Source organism: Nesoenas mayeri (genome assembly GCF_963082525.1).
Source record: "Nesoenas mayeri genome assembly, chromosome: 11".
Classification (NCBI taxonomy): domain Eukaryota; kingdom Metazoa; phylum Chordata; class Aves; order Columbiformes; family Columbidae; genus Nesoenas; species Nesoenas mayeri.
The window spans coordinates 19,099,023-19,118,300 of record NC_137563.1 but is presented as its reverse complement, the minus strand read 5'-3'; the positions used below and the strand labels follow the sequence as shown (position 1 = coordinate 19,118,300).

At 38.2% G+C, this 19,278-nt stretch overlaps 1 protein-coding gene across 11 annotated transcripts in view; it reads right to left on the bottom strand.

Annotated features, from left to right (window-relative positions):
- HERC1 (HECT and RLD domain containing E3 ubiquitin protein ligase family member 1) overlaps positions 1-19,278 on the bottom strand; it is a 109,495-nt gene that overhangs the window by 56,519 nt on the left and 33,698 nt on the right. For all 11 annotated transcript variants that reach the window (XM_080351064.1, XM_080351061.1, XM_080351065.1 and 8 more), the window contains exons 2-19: positions 17,711-18,666; positions 16,346-16,441; positions 15,837-16,031; positions 13,894-14,205; positions 13,145-13,241; positions 12,813-12,956; positions 11,328-11,455; positions 10,359-10,503; positions 10,093-10,264; positions 8,954-9,088; positions 7,172-7,337; positions 6,466-6,591; positions 5,084-5,305; positions 4,218-4,370; positions 3,920-4,052; positions 3,251-3,442; positions 2,132-2,353; positions 1,099-1,272 (exon numbers count right to left, since the gene is read on the bottom strand). In XM_080351064.1, the coding sequence (XP_080207190.1) occupies positions 1,099-1,272; positions 2,132-2,353; positions 3,251-3,442; positions 3,920-4,052; positions 4,218-4,370; positions 5,084-5,305; positions 6,466-6,591; positions 7,172-7,337; positions 8,954-9,088; positions 10,093-10,264; positions 10,359-10,503; positions 11,328-11,455; positions 12,813-12,956; positions 13,145-13,241; positions 13,894-14,205; positions 15,837-16,031; positions 16,346-16,441; positions 17,711-18,640 (3,742 nt within the window). In that variant the 5' untranslated portion in view covers positions 18,641-18,666. The remainder of the gene's footprint in view (positions 1-1,098; positions 1,273-2,131; positions 2,354-3,250; positions 3,443-3,919; positions 4,053-4,217; positions 4,371-5,083; positions 5,306-6,465; positions 6,592-7,171; positions 7,338-8,953; positions 9,089-10,092; positions 10,265-10,358; positions 10,504-11,327; positions 11,456-12,812; positions 12,957-13,144; positions 13,242-13,893; positions 14,206-15,836; positions 16,032-16,345; positions 16,442-17,710; positions 18,667-19,278) is intronic.

The following is a 19,278-nucleotide window of genomic DNA, read 5'->3' as shown; positions in this document are numbered from 1 at the left end:
TACTGTTCTACTATAAAATAACCAAATGCCAAGCAAACCTCAACAAGGAACCATCATTTTTCAAGGGGAAAAAATAACCACTGTCCCACTTCCTCACAAATATCTTCGGAATACTTTTGCAATTAAACATTATCTATTAATAAATATTACCTATGCAAGCAGCTGCAGAAATCACGAAAACTTACCTGGCTACACAAAGTTCAGTCTAACACACCTGATCTTGAGCAAGTTCCATTACTTTGCATTTGATGCTACACTAACCATAACCATCCAACTGTCAGCCAGGTGGCATTGTGAACAGAGCAGAACCACATCCACTCCTAAAACACCCAATTCCGTAACGAAAATCATACTTAGTAGCGCATTCATCTCAGATTTTATAAACATACAACCTGAATTTTTACTGCAATTCCTACTTCGGTGGAATTCTGCAGCAGAACCCTCTGTGTTGCTCTCAAAAGGCACACAACACCTTCTGCTCTGTTCTTGGTCTGGCCTGCTTGGGAGAGCTACAGAAAATTATCTCTGGGTCCAATAGAAAGTTACAGCACAACCACAATGCTCAGTGGATCTCATTAAAAGGAGACTTGGGAAGCTTGAGCAGGAACCCAGATTTTAGGCAACCACCATGAGGAACCATTAAAATTGCCAGGCCAGCCTCCCAGAGACTTGAAAAACAAGAGATGACTTACCCCTTCACCCCATTCCTAACATACTTTGCAAGCTACTTTGCCTTCCCCCATCTCCTCCCCATCAATTTTTCTTTTAGTTACAAGTTTCAGTCTGCTCTACTAGGAAAACAGAAATACCAACAACTGAGTAAGCAAAAAAGAGCCTCCTTCTTCCAGTTCGGAGCAAAAAAGAACTTTGAACTACATGTTTGCCAAACACCAGAACCAACGTCAAAAGTGAGTAACAGAAAAGGCAAAACAATGACCGCGGAACCTGACCACAAATTAAGTTTATCATGTCGCAGAATTTAAAGTCATTGCCAAAGAAAAGATGGGATTCTGCTAGGCATCTAGTTGATGCATGCAATACGCTTTAAACACACACACACACACACACACACACACACATACATATCCAACATCTTACCTTTACTAACAGCATAGTCTTGCATACTGATCCAGAGGCTCCTTGCTGGCTCTTTTGTACAACCCAAGGCCAAATCAACATAAACAGAAATCTCAGGTCTCAGCTTATAATCAAATGGCTTCTGTTCCTCATTTCCAGACAGGGCCACTTCTAGCAAGGAGCTCATGCATTTGTCTAAAAGAAGGGAAACACCTGAGCAGTTAAACTCACGCATCTGTCTAAAAGAGTACAAAACAACTTTCACTCTCCATTAAGAAAAATCAAGACATTTCATTGTCTGCCTACAAACTCATGTTAGCTAAGGAACAAAGTGACTTAGAGTTTCAAATTACCTAAAATGCATGAAGACTGAAAAGTATTATCCAACTCTGCTTCAATAACACAATTCTGTATCATTAATTCTACCTCAAATACATAGCCATACACTTGCAATTACTGTATCTGGACCCATTTCAAAATACTATGTCTCGTAAGTATGTCTTGAAGTAGTCTACCCAGAATCAGAGGAAGAAGAAGATACGAATCAAGAGGAACAGGCCACACAGAAGCAGAAGTATGTGCATTACTTGGACAGGAACGGATAACTAAAAATACTAATTCTGAATCTTTTTAACATTTCTGGTAGATAAGAAGGATTGAAGTTTGTTATTATTGGAATTATTTCTAATTAATAAAAAATCCACTTTGTAAGCAGAATACAATTTAAGGTAATATTTTTCAATAATAAACATGAACAATGGAGCCCCTGGTGTGTCTGTTCAGTGCTGAGCATCTAAGAGTAAAACATTTAGAGTTACCACAGTGAAGTCTGTGTTACTTAATCACTGACAAATTGCAGATTTTTTTCTTCCATAAGCATTTCCGAGACCCTTTGTAAACTACAGCATACACTTAAATATCCACTTTACAACGTTTTGTGTCACTACCTGAATAGCCAGGAACACTGAAAGACAAACTCTTATTCAACCAACATGAGAAATTTCAAAACTGAACACCAATATTTACAATGTCAATTAGACATTTAACAGCTTACCTAAATGAGGAATATCCATTTCCACCCCGTCACTGAAAAGCGGGGTTTTCAGCCAGTAGGCCGTGTCCTGTTCCTCGGGGGACACGGCGGGCCCCTGCAGCATGCCACCCAGACAGCGCCCGATCAGCAGAGCCACCGTCCTCTCCAGGTCAACCAGCCAGACCCAGGACTGGGCAGGCTGTGGCAGGGGCACTCCAGCAGGATCAATTAATTCAGGTCCACCTCAAAGTAGGAGCAACGAATTGGCAAATTAGTCACTGTTGCACAGATGTTAAAAACAATTCCAAAATTAGTAAAGTTAACGGCAGATCTTGTTAATCTTTCCCAGTTAATAGCAGATTTGTCAAGGACTGTATAAGTCAAGGACTTATACATTGAAGAAACACCAGTTAGGACAAATAGATCAGTTAATGTCACAACATCAGCAGAGCAGAGGCCATCACCTTTCATGGGACAACTGTTCGCACTCAGTGAAGTAAAGGCTCTTTCAAACTCTGCACAAGGACCTATTCTTGTCCAGTACATATTTCTTTTTGTTCTGATAAACATGCACGGATAAATGATATTAACTGGAAACAGCACTTAATAAAAGCATAAAACCTTGCCAAAAATATTAATTAAAAAGTCAATGAATGGCAAATAAGCATAGCACCTCCTATCACAAATTTTGGTCACTTTACCACTGTTTTTATATTTCTGTTTCACTGGCACCAGAAATACATTGTGGCACATAGTCAGGAATTCGGCAGGTAAGTAATGATTTTAAGTTAAAATTCTATTACACCATGAAATGGAAAGCAGAAGTCAAATTTGGACATGGAAGTAAACAGATCATGACAAAATTATCTATTAGCTGCAGCAGAGGAAGTTCAGATCAGACATTAGGAAAAGGTTCTTCATTGAGAGGGTGGGTGGTCGGTCACTGAACCGGCTCCCCAGAAAGCAGCCGCAGCACCATGTCTGTCAGAGCTCTAAAAGTGTCCAGACGATGCTCTCAGCCATATGGTTGAAAAGCAGATGTAGCAAGACGCTTAGCAGGAAATTTAAACTTCCACTATGAAAAGATGACATGCCATTATTTATTTTTCAGATTAAAAGTGTGCTAGATATCACACTTACCATGAAGTGGCCACTGTAGTTCTTGATCTTCTAAAAGGGCTGCAGCAGGTAACAGTCTGTTAAGACGATCTAAAGGTGGCAACAGATCTAGCAGGTAACTCAACAAAGGCCGAGCTACTGATACTGGCAGTAACAATAATGAGTTGACAATCTGAGACAGCATACTACCAGCAGCCGATACATAAATAACATCTACAGAGAAAGAAGATATAACTATAATTATCATCCAGAATATAATTACATTCCAAGCACAATTTAACAAGTCAGAAAGAATTGCATAAAAATATATCAGCTACCTCAAAATGTCTCAATTGCATATGTTGACCTGGGCTGCTTGTTTAAGAATTATTCATTCATTCCATATTGTAGCTATGTATTTTTCAGAAATCTCAAGAAAAAGGTACTTTTAAGAAGAGAAATATAGAACTGATAAAACTGAAACAATAATGCACAGAGACAATATCCTCTCTAGTCTGTATTTTTCCTATATGCAAAATGTTCTATTAAAAACATGAAGCAGATGCTACCCTTGGGTAGCCAATTGATCTCCTTTGAGGCAGGCTTGGACAGATACAGGAAAATAAGGTATTTTATTATTCAAAGCTAAACAAACGTGAACTGCCCTAAGCTTATGGTGCCACCATTACTGATTTTTCCGTGAACACTGACCTCTCAGTTTTTCCCCAACACTACCATTCCAAGAGCTTTCCTTAAGCAGCGTTGCAGAACGGGAATAGATATCTGTGGCATGAGGCAATAAAAGCTGCAGGTGTTTGTGAAGCAGGGCCACGCTGCTGGAATTCTGGAAGAAAACAACCAACCAAACATAAGAATGACTCTGTAAATGTATTTAGGGGGTTCAGTATTTAAATCAGTTTAGCTTTCACATACTTAGAAGCAACATTCTCGTGCTCATGCATATGGAATTAATTTCCCCGCTCCAAATAATAAAAATAAGGACACACACCTCACTAACACTGTTGATGTGGCAATAAGCCAGCAACTGTTTCTGCAGTGAACACAGAAGCTCATGAAGATGAGCAGGCTGGCTGTTTTCTGATGACGACGTACCCAGTAAGAATTTATCACTGTTTTTTTCCAGCTCTCCAAAGGCTTGGTCCTATTAAGACAAAAAGGGGGGGGGAAAGAACAATTCACTCTGCCTTCAAATACAATAACACTTTACTATCACCTTAAAAAGCTTTTTTTACCTTTACCATTTGCACCTGTGATTATCAAAGACATCGGATAATGTCAAGTGGATTATGGGATAACCAAATTTGAAATTACAATCATTTGGAATGTCAGCGTAGTGACGGCAACAGCTGTGCTGTCAAGTGGTCTAAAAAGGGTATTTACAGATGCAGAAATATTTTTCTTTCAACTCACGCAGGATAACTGGAGGAAAGAACTTTTGCCCCACCCTGACCCCCAAATGCTAAAACCCTATTTCTCACCAGTTTAATAAAAGTTGTTTTGGACCCTGTTGTCCCTTAAACTAACCTCAGGGTGCCTCCGTGACAATTACATTCTATCTTCCAAAAAATTTTGAAGCCAAAGTCAGAGCAATAAAATACTTCAGTCTGATATGAAACCATCTACATAAGCCAGGTTAAACAATAAATACCACTACAATAACATTAGAACCATAATGTTAGAGACTATTTAACTGATTTTAGTCCACTGCAGGACAAATACATATGGCAATGCTACTTTTGATAAACAAGAAGAGCACCATTTTCTGAAACTGGGGAAAACCTTCTAACCCTTCTAAGTACCCAAAATTCATTCCCATTTAAAAAATAAATAAATAAACCCAAGTCCTATACATACTGTATAAAATCCCAAATTTCTTAGAAGAGTCTTCATTAAGATTTCAGCCAGATGAGTATCCGGGTGACTGCTCTGGCCAGTGTATGTTTGATCAGAGAGATTTCCGTAGCTGATACACAAGGAGGACGTTTCTGTGGCATCAGAGGGTGAGCTGTAGCCAAGCAGGGAAGCTACGTGGGTGTGATCCTGCAAGCTCGTCAGAATAATATCCAATTGCATTCTCTAAAGAAAAATGTTTAGACACAAGAAACACTCTTCATTAACTAAGATAAAATAATGAGCTAAGAAGAAAAAAGCATCAGGCACAGTTATGCAATAAAAATACTCTAATGAGATGTGAAAATAAGCTGGAGGACTTCAGCAAAAAAGTCCAAAGTTTTTTCTGCAGATTCGTAGTATTAGGGAACAGATCAAGATACTGAATTACAAGACCATACCTATTAAAAATGTGAGATTAAGAGAAAGAGATTAGACATTCGACCGAATGCTTTCTCCAGTTTGTTCTAGTTATCTGATTATGGGCGGGGGGAAGTGGAGGGTCATTATTCCAATTTATACATAGGAAAAAGGAAAGGGTAAAAAGCGGGACAAGCATAGAAGGGAGGTGGTAGATGTAGAGTAATGACCTTTAATTTCAGTATTGTTCCCCACTGTTACTGAATACAACTCCTCAAAAAACTAAACTTGCTCTATCCTAGTAATTGTCAGGGGTTTTTGTTTGTATTGGTATTAGAAATCTTCAGAAAATGACAATCAGAAGATTCTATTTCATAGTTTTAGTATCAGTGTAAACCAGTCTATTTTACAGTTTACAAAATAAAGGATTTGATGAGGAAGAACCGAATAATAGTTTCTCTCATGTTTTTAACCCAAGGCTACTGCTGAAGCATCAGTACCTACTGCCCTCAAGGACAGGAATGGATGCTCCTTGAATTTCTTTCCTTCCATTTGTAGGACACTGGGTAAGTCTCCCAACCTGCACTAATTCTTCTTCTTCATATTCGAGAAAGAAGAAAAAAAGGAACATCCCAGTCATCTTTGAGAAGTAGGGTAAAATCCATATAGGCAAGTATTCTTCCCAGAAAACAGTTAATTTTCTGTTACCAAAACTTCAATCAGTCTAGTATTCAAAAATATCTAACCTTCAAACCTGTCTTGATAGGCTAACACAGCAATTCCTATCCTTTCTGTAGTGAAGCTTCACTTGAGAAAATGTAGTGCTCCTTACATCACTGCATCCTGATGTAGCCAGGCTACAGATTTTGTTAAGTTGGGCTTTGCACTGTATCTCATCAATAATGTGCCTGCACTCTGCAAATGAGGCTCATCTCCAAAAAAAACAAAACAGATTTTAAGCACAAATTAGTTTTATTTTACTTTACCTGTCCTTTGGATAAGCTTTCCCATCTATCAGGACCTTGTGGTAGAAGAGAATGTAGCAATTCCATTCTCTCTCGCAAGGGAGGAAGCAGCATAGTTGCTCCTACTGACAAAGTCTCAATTACAACCTAAAATTAGAGTAGCAGAAAATACTTTTTCAGTGGGGGAAAAAGAAAATTAACTCAATTGTACCTTTAAAAGATAGAATACATCCCACACAAAATATCCAAAACTTCCACTTAATTTCATTGACTATCAGTATTCTAGCACACAATAGCACATTAATGTTTTGTTCTGTAATGCAATAACATGCAGCACACTGAAGGAGTGAAATGAGACCAACATGTTGTCAAAACAATAAAGAATCTGTTCTAAGTTGCTATTTCCTGTAAGAGAGCTGTCTTAGGAGAAGTTACTCAACTAAGTTAGCTACTCAATCCACAACATTAACATTTTAGGCTACTACAAGCAATGATAATTAAAATGTTACAAAATAAAAACAGCTTTTTGAAATTCTCATTCAAACATTCTCCTCTGCTTTCAGGTCATAGAACAGTAATGGTGATTGAATTTTTTATCTTCAATGAGTAAAACTGCTAAGTCAGAATCACGTTCATCTGAGGGCCAAGTTCACAATGAGAAATCTCGAATCACACAGTCAAAGAATAAAAAAAGTCATAGAATTGTAAACAAAAAAGTGTTACTTACTTCCTGAATTTCATCAGGGACAGAAGAGTCCATCAGTCTAAACAGCAAATTTCGAAGAGGACCGGCTTGGCGGCCAAGGATGCTGGTAGCTACACCGCCAGCCAGGGCCAGGGCAAGGTGGTTAGAAAGCAGCTTCAAACACAATTTAAGAAAATTGTGATGTTCCCTGTAAAAAGAAATACATGCTGTTAATCTCTCCGATTATTAGCCTTAGTCCCCTTGCACTTATTTGTGCACTAAGCTTTTCACTCTTGTTTGATTTCGCATACCAGAAAGATAAGTAAATTACAGCCAGGACTTTAAAGAAACTCCTCTGAAAACCTACTGCCAATCTGCCTAAAAGTACAAAAACCAAAACCAGGATAGAGAAAAGCGTCTTTGTGGTTCCGAGAGGCATCCAGTTTAGAATAGTCGTCCCATGAATTAGGAGGCAAAATCATCCCAAAGTACACAAGTAGACAGACAAATAAATGCTTCACATAAAAGAAAAAATAAACCTTGCAAGAAATAACCAATGTAATCTTCCCTCAGAAGATTCAGGAGTACAACCATCAGATTAATAATGAAAGTTGTAATATTAATTTCTAGTCTTCTTAAAAAAGAAAACTTTGGAATGACTTTGTAGCAAAGAAAAAAGGTTCAAGAGGATCTTTGATATTTACAGTGGTGTTTGCAAACATCAGTGAGGAAATATTCATGCTTAAGTTATTTAATAGCAGCACATTTAAAACATTGCCTTTGGTAAAAAGACTCAAATCTGGAAGCTGTAGTAACAATTACTGATGATTGGTCAAGAGGCTGTTTTAGTTAACAAGGTACTATCAAGACAGGCTTAGTTTTGTTGCATTTCATTTTCTGGAGAACCTTCCAGAAAAGAGAAATTTGTGGAAATGTGTGTCTATATGGGAATTCATGTCTACGAGTCTCATGTGTGTGAGAAGCAGCCTGCATTTTCAAAAGTAATGGACTATCTTATCTTAAAAAATAAAATGAAATAAAATAAATAATATCCCACATGGAACTGATCACAAAATGTCCGAGATGTCACTACCGACCTCTGTCTGCAGCAGAAGCAAACTGCTGGATCTGTAATGCTATGCCTCATTACAAAATTTCATAGACAAATCAATTCCTGATAAAAATTAACTGTCTTTCTCCATTTTGATCATTCAGCTGGAAAAAAGTTATGCTACTGGACATAACCGGAACAATAGAGTCATACACGACCTTTAAAAAGTGTTTCACGCATTCTGAATTATTTCTATTTCTCCAGAGGTGACCAGAGCTGCATGAAGCCAACGGCCCACCCTCGCATGCTGAAAACACTTGTAGAAAAATACCCTAATTCCTTAGATAGAAACAAGGTAATGGCAGCTATACAGCTCCTGGACTGAGCATCACACGTGTGTTAGTCAGGAACTGAATGTGTGCATTGATGGATTATCACCTCAAGAGGGTTTTTTTTTCCTAAACTTCTCAGTAGATTAGAACTTGCAAAGCAGAAATAATGTCAAGCAGCAGTAAATGCATTTCAATTATATAGGAAAATGTGTTAAAGGATAACTCTGAAAGAAAATATTTAATTCAGTGCATAATTAAAATAAATTCCAGACAACTGTTCCTACTGCATCTGAGTCACTGAAAAGCTCCTCTGTCATACAAACAAGTAAATAAACCAGACTTATGGTTGTTAAAGAGACGACTAACCAGGACTAAGCCATGTACCACTGCTGTGAAGAAAAAAATTTATAGAGATCTGTAACATGCATATGCTTTATGTACCTTGATGAAGGAAAAGGAAGAGGGGGTATTTCACTGTTAATTTTGTCACAGTAGTGCTCAAGGAAAGAACGAAGATGCGAAAAGGTACTTTCTTCAAGGTCCACACAATAGGGTCTGTGCCATGCCACAACTTGCCTGGAACCCAACATCAAAAGAAGTTACTATGAAAATATGCCCATGAACAGTTTAAGCAGGTTGAGTACATGCTTGACCAAACCAATTTTTTTCTTATAAGAAAACAGTATGATGATGGATGCTGACTAACTGCCTCAGCCCTATGTATTTCATCTGATTCATGCAAAAGCTGACCAATACTCACAAACCTGTTTTTTGTACAAATGCCGGATTGATAAAGAGACTTTGATACAATGTAGGGAGAATTCAAAAGGAGTAGTACCACTTAGTACTATTTGAGGCTATTTTCTTAACTGATTTTTCTAAGATTGCTCCCTTTAAAACAGGGCACTTGAAATTCTTCCTGAATTATCTTCCAAATATTGTTTTTCTATCCCTTTGTGTTAGTCCATCTATAAACCTAAAGTTTACCAGTTCAATCATTTGCTTATGTCCTTGGTGTAACGAAGTATTATTTCTGTTATTGTACGTTAATAATCAAATTATTTCTTTAGGTACCTGGTTTTAGGTCAGCTTACCAACTAACAATCCAGGTATTTGGTAAAATGTTTAAATCCACATCAGTAATTGGTGTAAACTTCCCCATTTCCCCAAGTCTTGTTCTTAGTTTACTCCTTGTTACACTAAAGCAAACTGCCTAAGCCATACAAAAAGTGAGTTTTTTCTCCTCCCACTGCCTAACTTGCCAATTTTTAGTAAACAGAGGTAATTTTTGTCTAACAGCAAGTATGAAATCTTCATACACAAATAACTAATAGCCAAATCCTTGGTGCTGCTATATTTTCACTTGTAGTCTCCAATAGTTTAAAAGGAAGGAAGAAAAGAAGGAAAGAGAGGAAGAGAAAGAGAAGGTGAGGAAGAAGAAAATACTCTCCACTCCAAAACATTGCAAGCAGAATCCTTGGAACGCGTGACACAGTTAACACCTTCAGGAAAGACCTACAGGTATCGCAAAGTGGACTTGTAGAAAAAGAATTATCCCTGTCCCCCAGTGTCAGTGTTACCTGTCCCTTGGAAGAGCTGTCCAGGCAAGGCTGTGGGACGTTCCTGCTGAAATCTGTTGAATTGCAACTCCATCTAAACCACTTACTTTCTTCGGTTTAGTAATGGGACCCGTAGAGTTTCCCTGACCACACTGTCCCATTGAATTGTTACCCCAAGCATAAACTTCATTATCTATAAACATAAACAAAATAGAAAGCAAAACCTGAGATACAAGTGCTTTTGATCAAGAGGAATACTATGTATTTTTACACCTTATTCTATTTACCGTGAGAAAGTGCCAAACAGTGACTGTCACCAATCGAAATATCAACTATTCTTGTAGCAGCCAGCTCTTCAATAAGCTTGGGCCTGAGAGCAGTTGCCTCCGAAGAGCCACAGCCAAGGCACGCGCCGCAGCCCCACGCGTAAACCTAGAGCAAACCAACCACACAACATCAGCGCGTCGAATCTGTATTACTGGTGACCACGGACAAACAAAATACCAGATAACCCCCCCCGCACATTAATCGCAACTACGTTTTCAACAAAACACAAATAGTGCTTTCCCGGCGCTTTTTTTTCTGCCCAACCACTCAGATCACTGGCCACATCAATGGGGAGGCTGTTGCAAGAAATGAAACTGCTACAGTCACTTCAGCACTCCCAATTCCACCCTGCAAACCACATTGCCTCAGCATCAAAGCGGGGTCACTTTATCTACGCAGGTACAAGTAGAAATGCTTATTGTCTTACATGCATACACATTATAGCAGCAAGGGCCCCTATTTACCAACTAAACATTTCTCTCCAAGCTCTCCTAGGATTTTACAGATTAGAAAGAAAACTCTCTGTTAACACCTATATTTAAACTCAGATGCAGTTAAAAAAGCTATTAAATCACTTAACTAACTAAAAATTACAAGCCTTTCACTGCTTTTTTGCTTCCAGAACCCACTTTACTTCCTGAATCCAATTTGCCTTTGGACTGATTACATTTACTAACCTAAAAAAAATTTGTTTTCCGTGGCTAAGCAAGACTCTTGAAAAGTATATTTGTAGATGACTCTTCAGCATATTTTTCATTACTCTAGTGCATTAGGATCTCAATACTGCAGTCAATCTCTAATCAAGAACTCTACTGATACTCAAGTGCTAGTTGAATATTTTCTCAACAGTCAAAATAAATGCTGAAGTAATGAACCCACTCCGTCTTCACCAACTCCCATCATTTGATTGGACCCTTGCTGTTGCCTACCTGCCCTGTTGATGTCAAGGCAAGCGAAGATTGGCTCCCAGCACAAACTTTTCGAATAAACATTCCTTGCAGGGCTTCTATAACTTTAGGTTTATATACTCTATTTGTATCACCATGACCAAGCTTGCCTACAAAAGGAGGAAACACAAGTGGAAAGTATTTTTAATATATAAACTACAACAATTCTAAGCACCTAAAAGGAATTCCCTTTGGATTTCCAAAAATGTCAGTGTATATTTTTAAAAATAAAGCATATTACAAAATCTATGCTGTTTCTCACAGAATCACAGAATGTTAGGGACTGGAAGGGACCTCAAAAGCTCATCCAGTCCAATATAAAAATTTCTCTATCCTACTTTATGAAGTGATTTGAAAAAAACCCAACTTTTCTGCATTGTCTCCTAACAGCTGTGTGCATTTGTGTACACATTAATATTTTTATTCCCATATTCCTCCTTTAAGTTTCTCTTGAATACAGCTATTTGTCCCCACAACTTCACCATTTTCAATCAATGACCTCAAAAACAAGGACTGTCACTAGACCACGTTAGAGTGTTGACAGCAAAGCATTCCTCAAAAGGAAGGAGAAAGAACCAAAATGTGAAATATATTACAAAGACTGATAATTTCTACAAAGGTTGTGCTTTGATTCATGTTATTTTAGCTTTCCTACAACAATATTTTAGTATCACATCATTAATATCCAAAAGGCAAACTGTTTATAATTTACTGAAACAGAAGAGCAAACTCCAATACTTCGTGAAGGTTACGGTGTCTGTCCCATTAAAAAATGGTTTTTCTACTGAAATTACAGAGGGAGGGAGACAGAGGAGCGGGAACGATTCTATATGCGCATGTCAGAGCTTGCTTTTGAATCAAATACCAATTCCTACCAGTTCCACTAACCAGCAATTTGATGATGAGATTTCTGTAGGCTGCGTTCTCCTCTCCTCTCCTCTCCCACCAGGCTCAGCAGCAATAATACAGCAGTTCTGAACTTTAATTTTATCTAGCAGCCTAACCAATTTTACCTAAATACTGTAATAGTAGAAAATGAACAATTGTGTGTTTGACAAAGCATCTACTGGCAATAAGGCTTAGAAGCCTTTCGTTTTTGAGACGGGAGATTGTTTCTTCAAGAGGCAGTTTAAATGCAACAGTTTTAATAGGTGAATACAGTTATTGCCACATCAAATAACTGAGTTCATTTGAAGGTTAGCAGCAAAACATTATTTCCAGAATTGTTTATGCATTCATTGAGCTTTCTGCTCCGTGAAACCCCTATTCTTTTTGATAATTAATTTTTAAACTCTGTAATCTTGCAGTTGAACTTCAAATATTGTATTTAGATGTTACTAAAATCCTTTTGTTGAACAGCTACTAAATGACAAAAAAAACACCCCACAACCACATGCAAGGAGTACTGAGGCTATGAAGTAGATGAAATAAGACAAAAATGACTATCAAAATATTAGTTTTACCTACCATTATCTCCTCCTCCAAATGACCACACTGTTCTCCCATCCTTGGACAGAGCGATTGTGTGTGAACTGCCACAGGAAACCTCCCCTACATTACTAATGTCTTTTACTAAAGTTGGAATGTTACGGCTGTTGCTGTCACCATGACCTAAAGAAAAAAGAAAAATACATTTTCTTTTTGTGCTAGTTTAAATACAGTCACCTATATACACACACCTGTGGACATGTATATGTGTATTCAGAGGAAATGATGAGAGAACTGGGCAAATAAATGTATAGGATTATTACCAGACACAGGAATTCTTCCAAAAGCACCATATGACATTTTAAAATTACCTAATCTTCCAAAGTCTCCTTCTCCCCATGTATATAGCTCTCCATCTTCTGTAACAGCAGCGCTATGCCTGTATCCAGCTGATACACATACAACCACCTACAAAAATAAAAATCAAGTGTTTATACAAATTGAATAAGAAGTCTGAAAGCTTATGAAAGTCAAATTTCAGAAGCAGTCTATGTAAATAGACTTGTTCACTCGTTTGGAGCAAGTACACACATAAATTAATCTTTGCAATCTTTTCTATTGAGTACTTGGTAAGCAGAAATCAGTACACAAAGACACAGGTTTACATATAAAATTGGTCATGATTTATCATGCAAAGTTAACATAATGACATCCTAGTCTTATAGTAGCAAAAACCATCATCAGTGGATGTTTAGAACACTGGCCAGAACACAGACAGGGAGGAGAAGGCCCTGTAGCACCGCACCAAGTCACTCTTCAAATGAAGCCACTAAAAAATTGTATATGAAAAGTCCTAATGTTACAGCTAACAAAAGCTGCCATCTCTGGGAAAGACACTGCAGTTCAGCAAAAGCACACAAGCAGCTTTCAGTCTTAAGAGTAGGAGAAGGTTTACTGCCAATGCCATTGCCCAAATCACATGCCTAAAGGCAAGCCTAAGCTTCAACGAGAAGTTTAGACAAAACACACAACTTTTCCTTCAGATTTTGTATCTTTCAAATGTTACTCATCATCACAACTGAACAGAACACAAATAGGTATTCTACTACACAAAACATACCTTTCCTTGCAGAGGGCCCTGAATAAGTTTGGGATATTTCTGAGTTGAACTATTGCCATGTCCCAGTTTTCCGTAGTCACCGTCACCCCAGCTGAAGACCTCCCCTTCTGTTGTAAACGCTAAAGTGTGACCATCAGATCCCTTTGAAGATGACACTTTTTTAATAGACCTATGAGGCTCAAAAGTCAATTTTTTCAATGTGGACTGATTATTGGAGTCACCCAGTCCTAGTCTGCCATAGCTGCCTTTACCACAGGCTCGAACAGAACCATCCGTAGAAATAACAAAAGTACAATATTGTCCGGCTTCAATCTAAAACAAAAAGGTTAAAAGAGTAAAAAAGAAACATCAGGTACATGTAAAATTCACATATATATCTAGAAGTTGGCATTTTTGAACAGAATTACAGGCTTGTTTACATATCCCCTTCATATAACGTAATGCAAAATTACAGAGAATTGGGACTCAAGCAAGCAGCAAAATTCAAATTATTGAAAAATATTTTGAGTAAATCTGTTCTGGGGGCAAAGGATATAAATAGTGATTAAACTATTTGATTTATTTGCATATCTTCTACAGACCAAAGAACTCAGACTGCCTTCAGATCTCCAAGACCAATGAACAAGATGCCTTCAAAGACTGTTCATTTCCAATTTTTTAAGATTAAAAAGACAAAGTAACAGCTTGATAAAGCAATGTAGGTTTTGCTTCATTTTAACCAGTAGCAAGCAGTAACCTTAAGGAAATATGTCAAATGCTAAAAATTCACTACCATTTGAGACCATGCATTTCAATTACATAAACCCCAAAGACATAAAGACATCAGTCCAAAACTTTTTAAGAAAGTAAGAACTTGCTTCTATTTGGAAGTCAGCGGACAGCTGAACAATGTCCTAATAGCAAACCAGCTAAGCCTGCAATAATTTCCTATAGGAATCTTAACGCACTGTGAGTGCAGAGCAGGTTCAAATCTAAAGCATTAAGGCACCACGCATCCACGCCATTCAATGGCACAAAGCAGGCGGTGGACTGCACGGTGACAACCCTGTTTACTGTGAATTAGCTTCTTCATATAGGCAAATCCTACAGAAATCATCAATAAAGGTTAAAGAAAAACATTCTTTATTCCAGAGGGAAATTACATAAATATGTCTCATGGATGCAATTTGAAGAGTAACTCATTCATTCAGATTACTCATTCCACTCTTCTGTATCAGTGTTTTGTTTAAACAAGTTGTTTTGAATGCATAAACTCGCTTTATGATGCCTGGTCCTGCAGACCACTGGCATATAAAATATACCAGTGATGTCAATACAAACAAATTCAGAAAATGTACCTAAATTGCCTAGTGACCAAAAAACGCTTTTACTTAAGTCAGTGCTGCAAATTCAATTTAGTAACAGAAAAGCACACTATTCTATTCTGTGCCACACATCAGTGGAAGTGCTCAGTTGCAACTGCAGAATCTGTGACTGAGCAGAAAGAGCACACTGTATACTGATTTTCACAGAGCTAATTAAAGTCACTGTGCCAGCAGTCAGCCTGGTTCGGACTTGAAAACTAGGCAACCTCAGTGTGGAAACCACTAATGGAAAAGAAGATTGAGCAGTTAAGACACCTTTTAAACAACAGTAAAAACCAAAACAACACAACCCTACAGGCAAGCAAATGCGCCTCTGCAAATGCATTTCATAGCAAGTTGGATAATTCAATCAATCTTGTTACATGGATATCGATCTGTGTGAGTCATTAAAAGAAACAGAATGTTTTTTCCAAGCATCAATAAAAGTAGTGAGATACTTTCAGTAACTTGTGACTACTTCTGAGCATCACACCTTCGTTACGACTTGAGCATCAGAAACCAAGTACTATTTTCCAGTTTCACACTAGAGCCACGAAGCTGTTCAATGTTATATAAGATATCACTATAAATAGTACTCACCGTCTGTGCATCAGAAAAACTTGGAGCAAGCTTGGGTTGAAGTATTTTCTCCTGAGTTCCTTCTACCAGTTGATGGCTGCTGTTGCTACCCCACACATACACTTCACAGGTCTCAGAAACAATGGGGGTATCACCTGTTTGAATGCTGTCAGGGCTGGCACATGTTCTTGAATAGTCTGATGCCATTCGACAAACCTATCAAAATGAGAGATTTATTACACAGCAGCATTTTCATTTATTTCCATATGGTCACAATGTTTAATGCAACTTTAATATCCCCCAATATGATCCTCTACCTAAAACACAAATCATCCACCAGCATATCATTAGCTTGTCCACGTTACTGTGTTTCTCTACGTCTTGGTTTTTCACCTTTTTTTTGCCTTCCTCTTCTACTCCAGAATAACTCAGCAGAGACTGGACCATACCTGTATGCACACACCTACCTGATGTGTGAGGGGGATGTAAACCAAAATTACCTTAAAGTTAATGTTTGCTGCAAGACATACCTCTTCAAATAGACACAGAGCTGCCTCGTAGAGTGAACACAAGCCATCAGATGTTCTAGTTGGCTCTCTCCATTGGCTTCGATCAGCAGATGATCCCTACAATTTTCAAGTGTTGTTATTATGAGAAAAATACTTCCATACAGCAACAGTGCACCTGTACAAAATACATTAGGGATTTGTTCTTATAGATAAGCAAAATTAAAAGCTCTTTCTATAAGCCTAAGTACCTTTTTCCCCTGAGCTGTCATACCTGCATACACTTCAGCATAACAAAAATGTGACAAGTGCTAGTTAAACACACTTAATCAGTCACTGTTGTGAAAATATCTGGATTTAATTTCTCCTAATACTGTTTTGTTCTGAAGTGCATGCCACTTGTGTTTAGTTTAAAGTGATTAAAATTTAATTTAATAATGATTAATTATAATTATTTTTGTGCTTACATATCTTCCATAGTTTGGTCTCTTATTTTAGATCTAGGCCAAAAACAACAACAAAGTTGCCCATCAGGACAAACAATTCAGATCCTATTACTGCCATGCCCTTCTCATGGTCGCCATTCTTTACATTTTTTAGTTTCTAACATTCATGTGTATTAGCAAGCATTACAAGCCTGAGAGGACACAAAAGAATGACCACCTCCGGGAAAAAGCCCTTCCCTGTTTCAGTCTGAGTGTATGAGCCATAAGCTCACTGGAGCTTCGGATTGCATATTGTGCAATAATTTCATAGCTTTAAAAAGAATATTCATCTAGGACCAGAAGTAATCACTCAGCATATAAAGCAGTGTGCCATAATCCCAAACAACTTAGCTCTTTTTCTTATCGTGTTAATTTCTGAGCAGCAGTAAAAATGTTAAACATCTCAAATCTTACTGACTCTCCAAAGATGTATAAGCAGAGGGGCAGGTTAATCTGAGAGCAGGAACGTCCAATGTAAATAACTCTGAACAGGAAATAAGGCATATTGCAAAACTTTGAATTCTAAGCAAATTCAGCAAAGGAAGCCTAAAAAAATGGTTCCGTATTTTCTAATTTTTTTGCTATGAACTTAAATGTAAAGTGCAAGTGGATCAAGTACATCCTTGATTCTTTTCCTGAATTTAGAGCATAATGCCAAAAGTGACAACACAGGGATTGCTTTGCTGTTTCATCTCCTTTACCTACAAGTAAATGGGTGGGCAAGAAGGAAGAGACAGTGGGCAACAAATGAAATTCTGAAAAAAATATTTAACCAAAAAATCCCATTCTTTTTAACATAGTAAGTAAACTGTTCAGCAAACTGGCATTAAGTGCTGAGAACCTATTTAAAGTTAAGAATGCAACTACATTTGCTATGTAGAAAAATCAAAGTTGGTATACCTACCAAAGATCGTCGCATCTGCGTCAATATACTCATAAAGCAATCAAAGCTGATCATCCCTTCTGGATTCTGCAGTAACTTGGTTTTCTCCATGGTATTCACTACAGCTGAAGCACCTAAAGCCATTTCTATCCATTCCAGAAGATATCGCAAGGAACCTCGTTGGGCAGCCAAACCAAGAAGCAATTCAGAAGCTAATCTACGACCTAAGGTGTCTGCCCCAGAGTTTGGAATCGTTACTCCTTTCAGAAATGTTGTTACTTGTGATAAACAGTCCAACCCCATTGGTGGAATCTTGCTCTCGTTTGCTAAAGATAAAGGCGGTAAAGAGCTCACGACTTCTATCGCAGTATGGATAACGTCATTGCAAAGACTGAGGCCAGGTCCTGACGCGGGCATCATCCAGCTTTGCCTGAGCAGTGCAAACAACAAGCTCAATCCAGTCCGAACCCCCATTTCTATGAGTGCATCTGTACTGGACCTAGGACGTTCGCTGACGGAATGCACATCTGCGGATCCAGAACTGCTTTCTGGTGAATGCTGCTGTTGTTTCACCTTACCCTTGTCATGATATTTATTAGAAAGTGCATAGAAGACACGCTGCAACACAAGGAGACGTTTTCGAAGCGCTCCAGCAAACGGAGAGTCTGAGCACACCATCTTCGCCAGTGCCAGCTGGCTGCTAAGAAGGGCATCCAAGTAGTGGTCCTGTTCATCACTAGACAGAGATTCCCGCTCAAAATCTGGTAACTGAGGTCCTTTGAGGCACAAAACCTGCTGGGGCAATGGCACTACTTCTTTATTGCTGACTAACTTAGCGTACAGGACAGAAACTCCCTCCCTTGTTGCAATAGATTCACTGTCTTCTGTGATCCAGGAGCTGTTTAGATGCTCAAGCCATTTCAGCTTCACCGGTGGGACCATAGCTGCCATGTCGGTTCACTCCTTTGCCATTAGTCCTGAAGAAGAAAACACTGTCAATAGGTGGGCAGCATTATCTGCAGAACTTATTACAGTAGAACAAATCCTAAAAATTCTTTAAGAAAGCCAGCAGCAAAAGGTTAATCACTAAATCAACCAAAGTTCCACCATTTTACCCATCTAAGTTCTGCAACCTTCCAACACATTATGAATCATGACTCAATAAAATATTATTACGAAATTGCCACAAAATTCCTTGGAATCCTGTGGTTAAAATGGGACTCCTCACCACACGGCACAAAGCTTTTTTTGGCTAGCGCTAGTCCCTGGAATACATCTCTTTTCTGACTTTTGCACTGCCTCAACTCAAGCCAACATATTTAGCTAAACAGAAAGATCCCATTTTCCCTGGTTATTCCCTTGAGAGACGCAGTAGGGTCTGAGTTGTGCACAGGTGGTCTACAATCTGTTACAAAATCCATGGGTGAAACTTGGAATGCTTTGGTATTAAGACACTTGTAACTTGGCTTAAGTGCAAAGCAGTTTCAAAGCTTACAATTCATTACAGGGGAATGCATTTTTTGTTCACTTTTTAAAATTCAAAATCTAAAATAAATCAACAGATGGAAAAGTTACACTTAAATTACAGA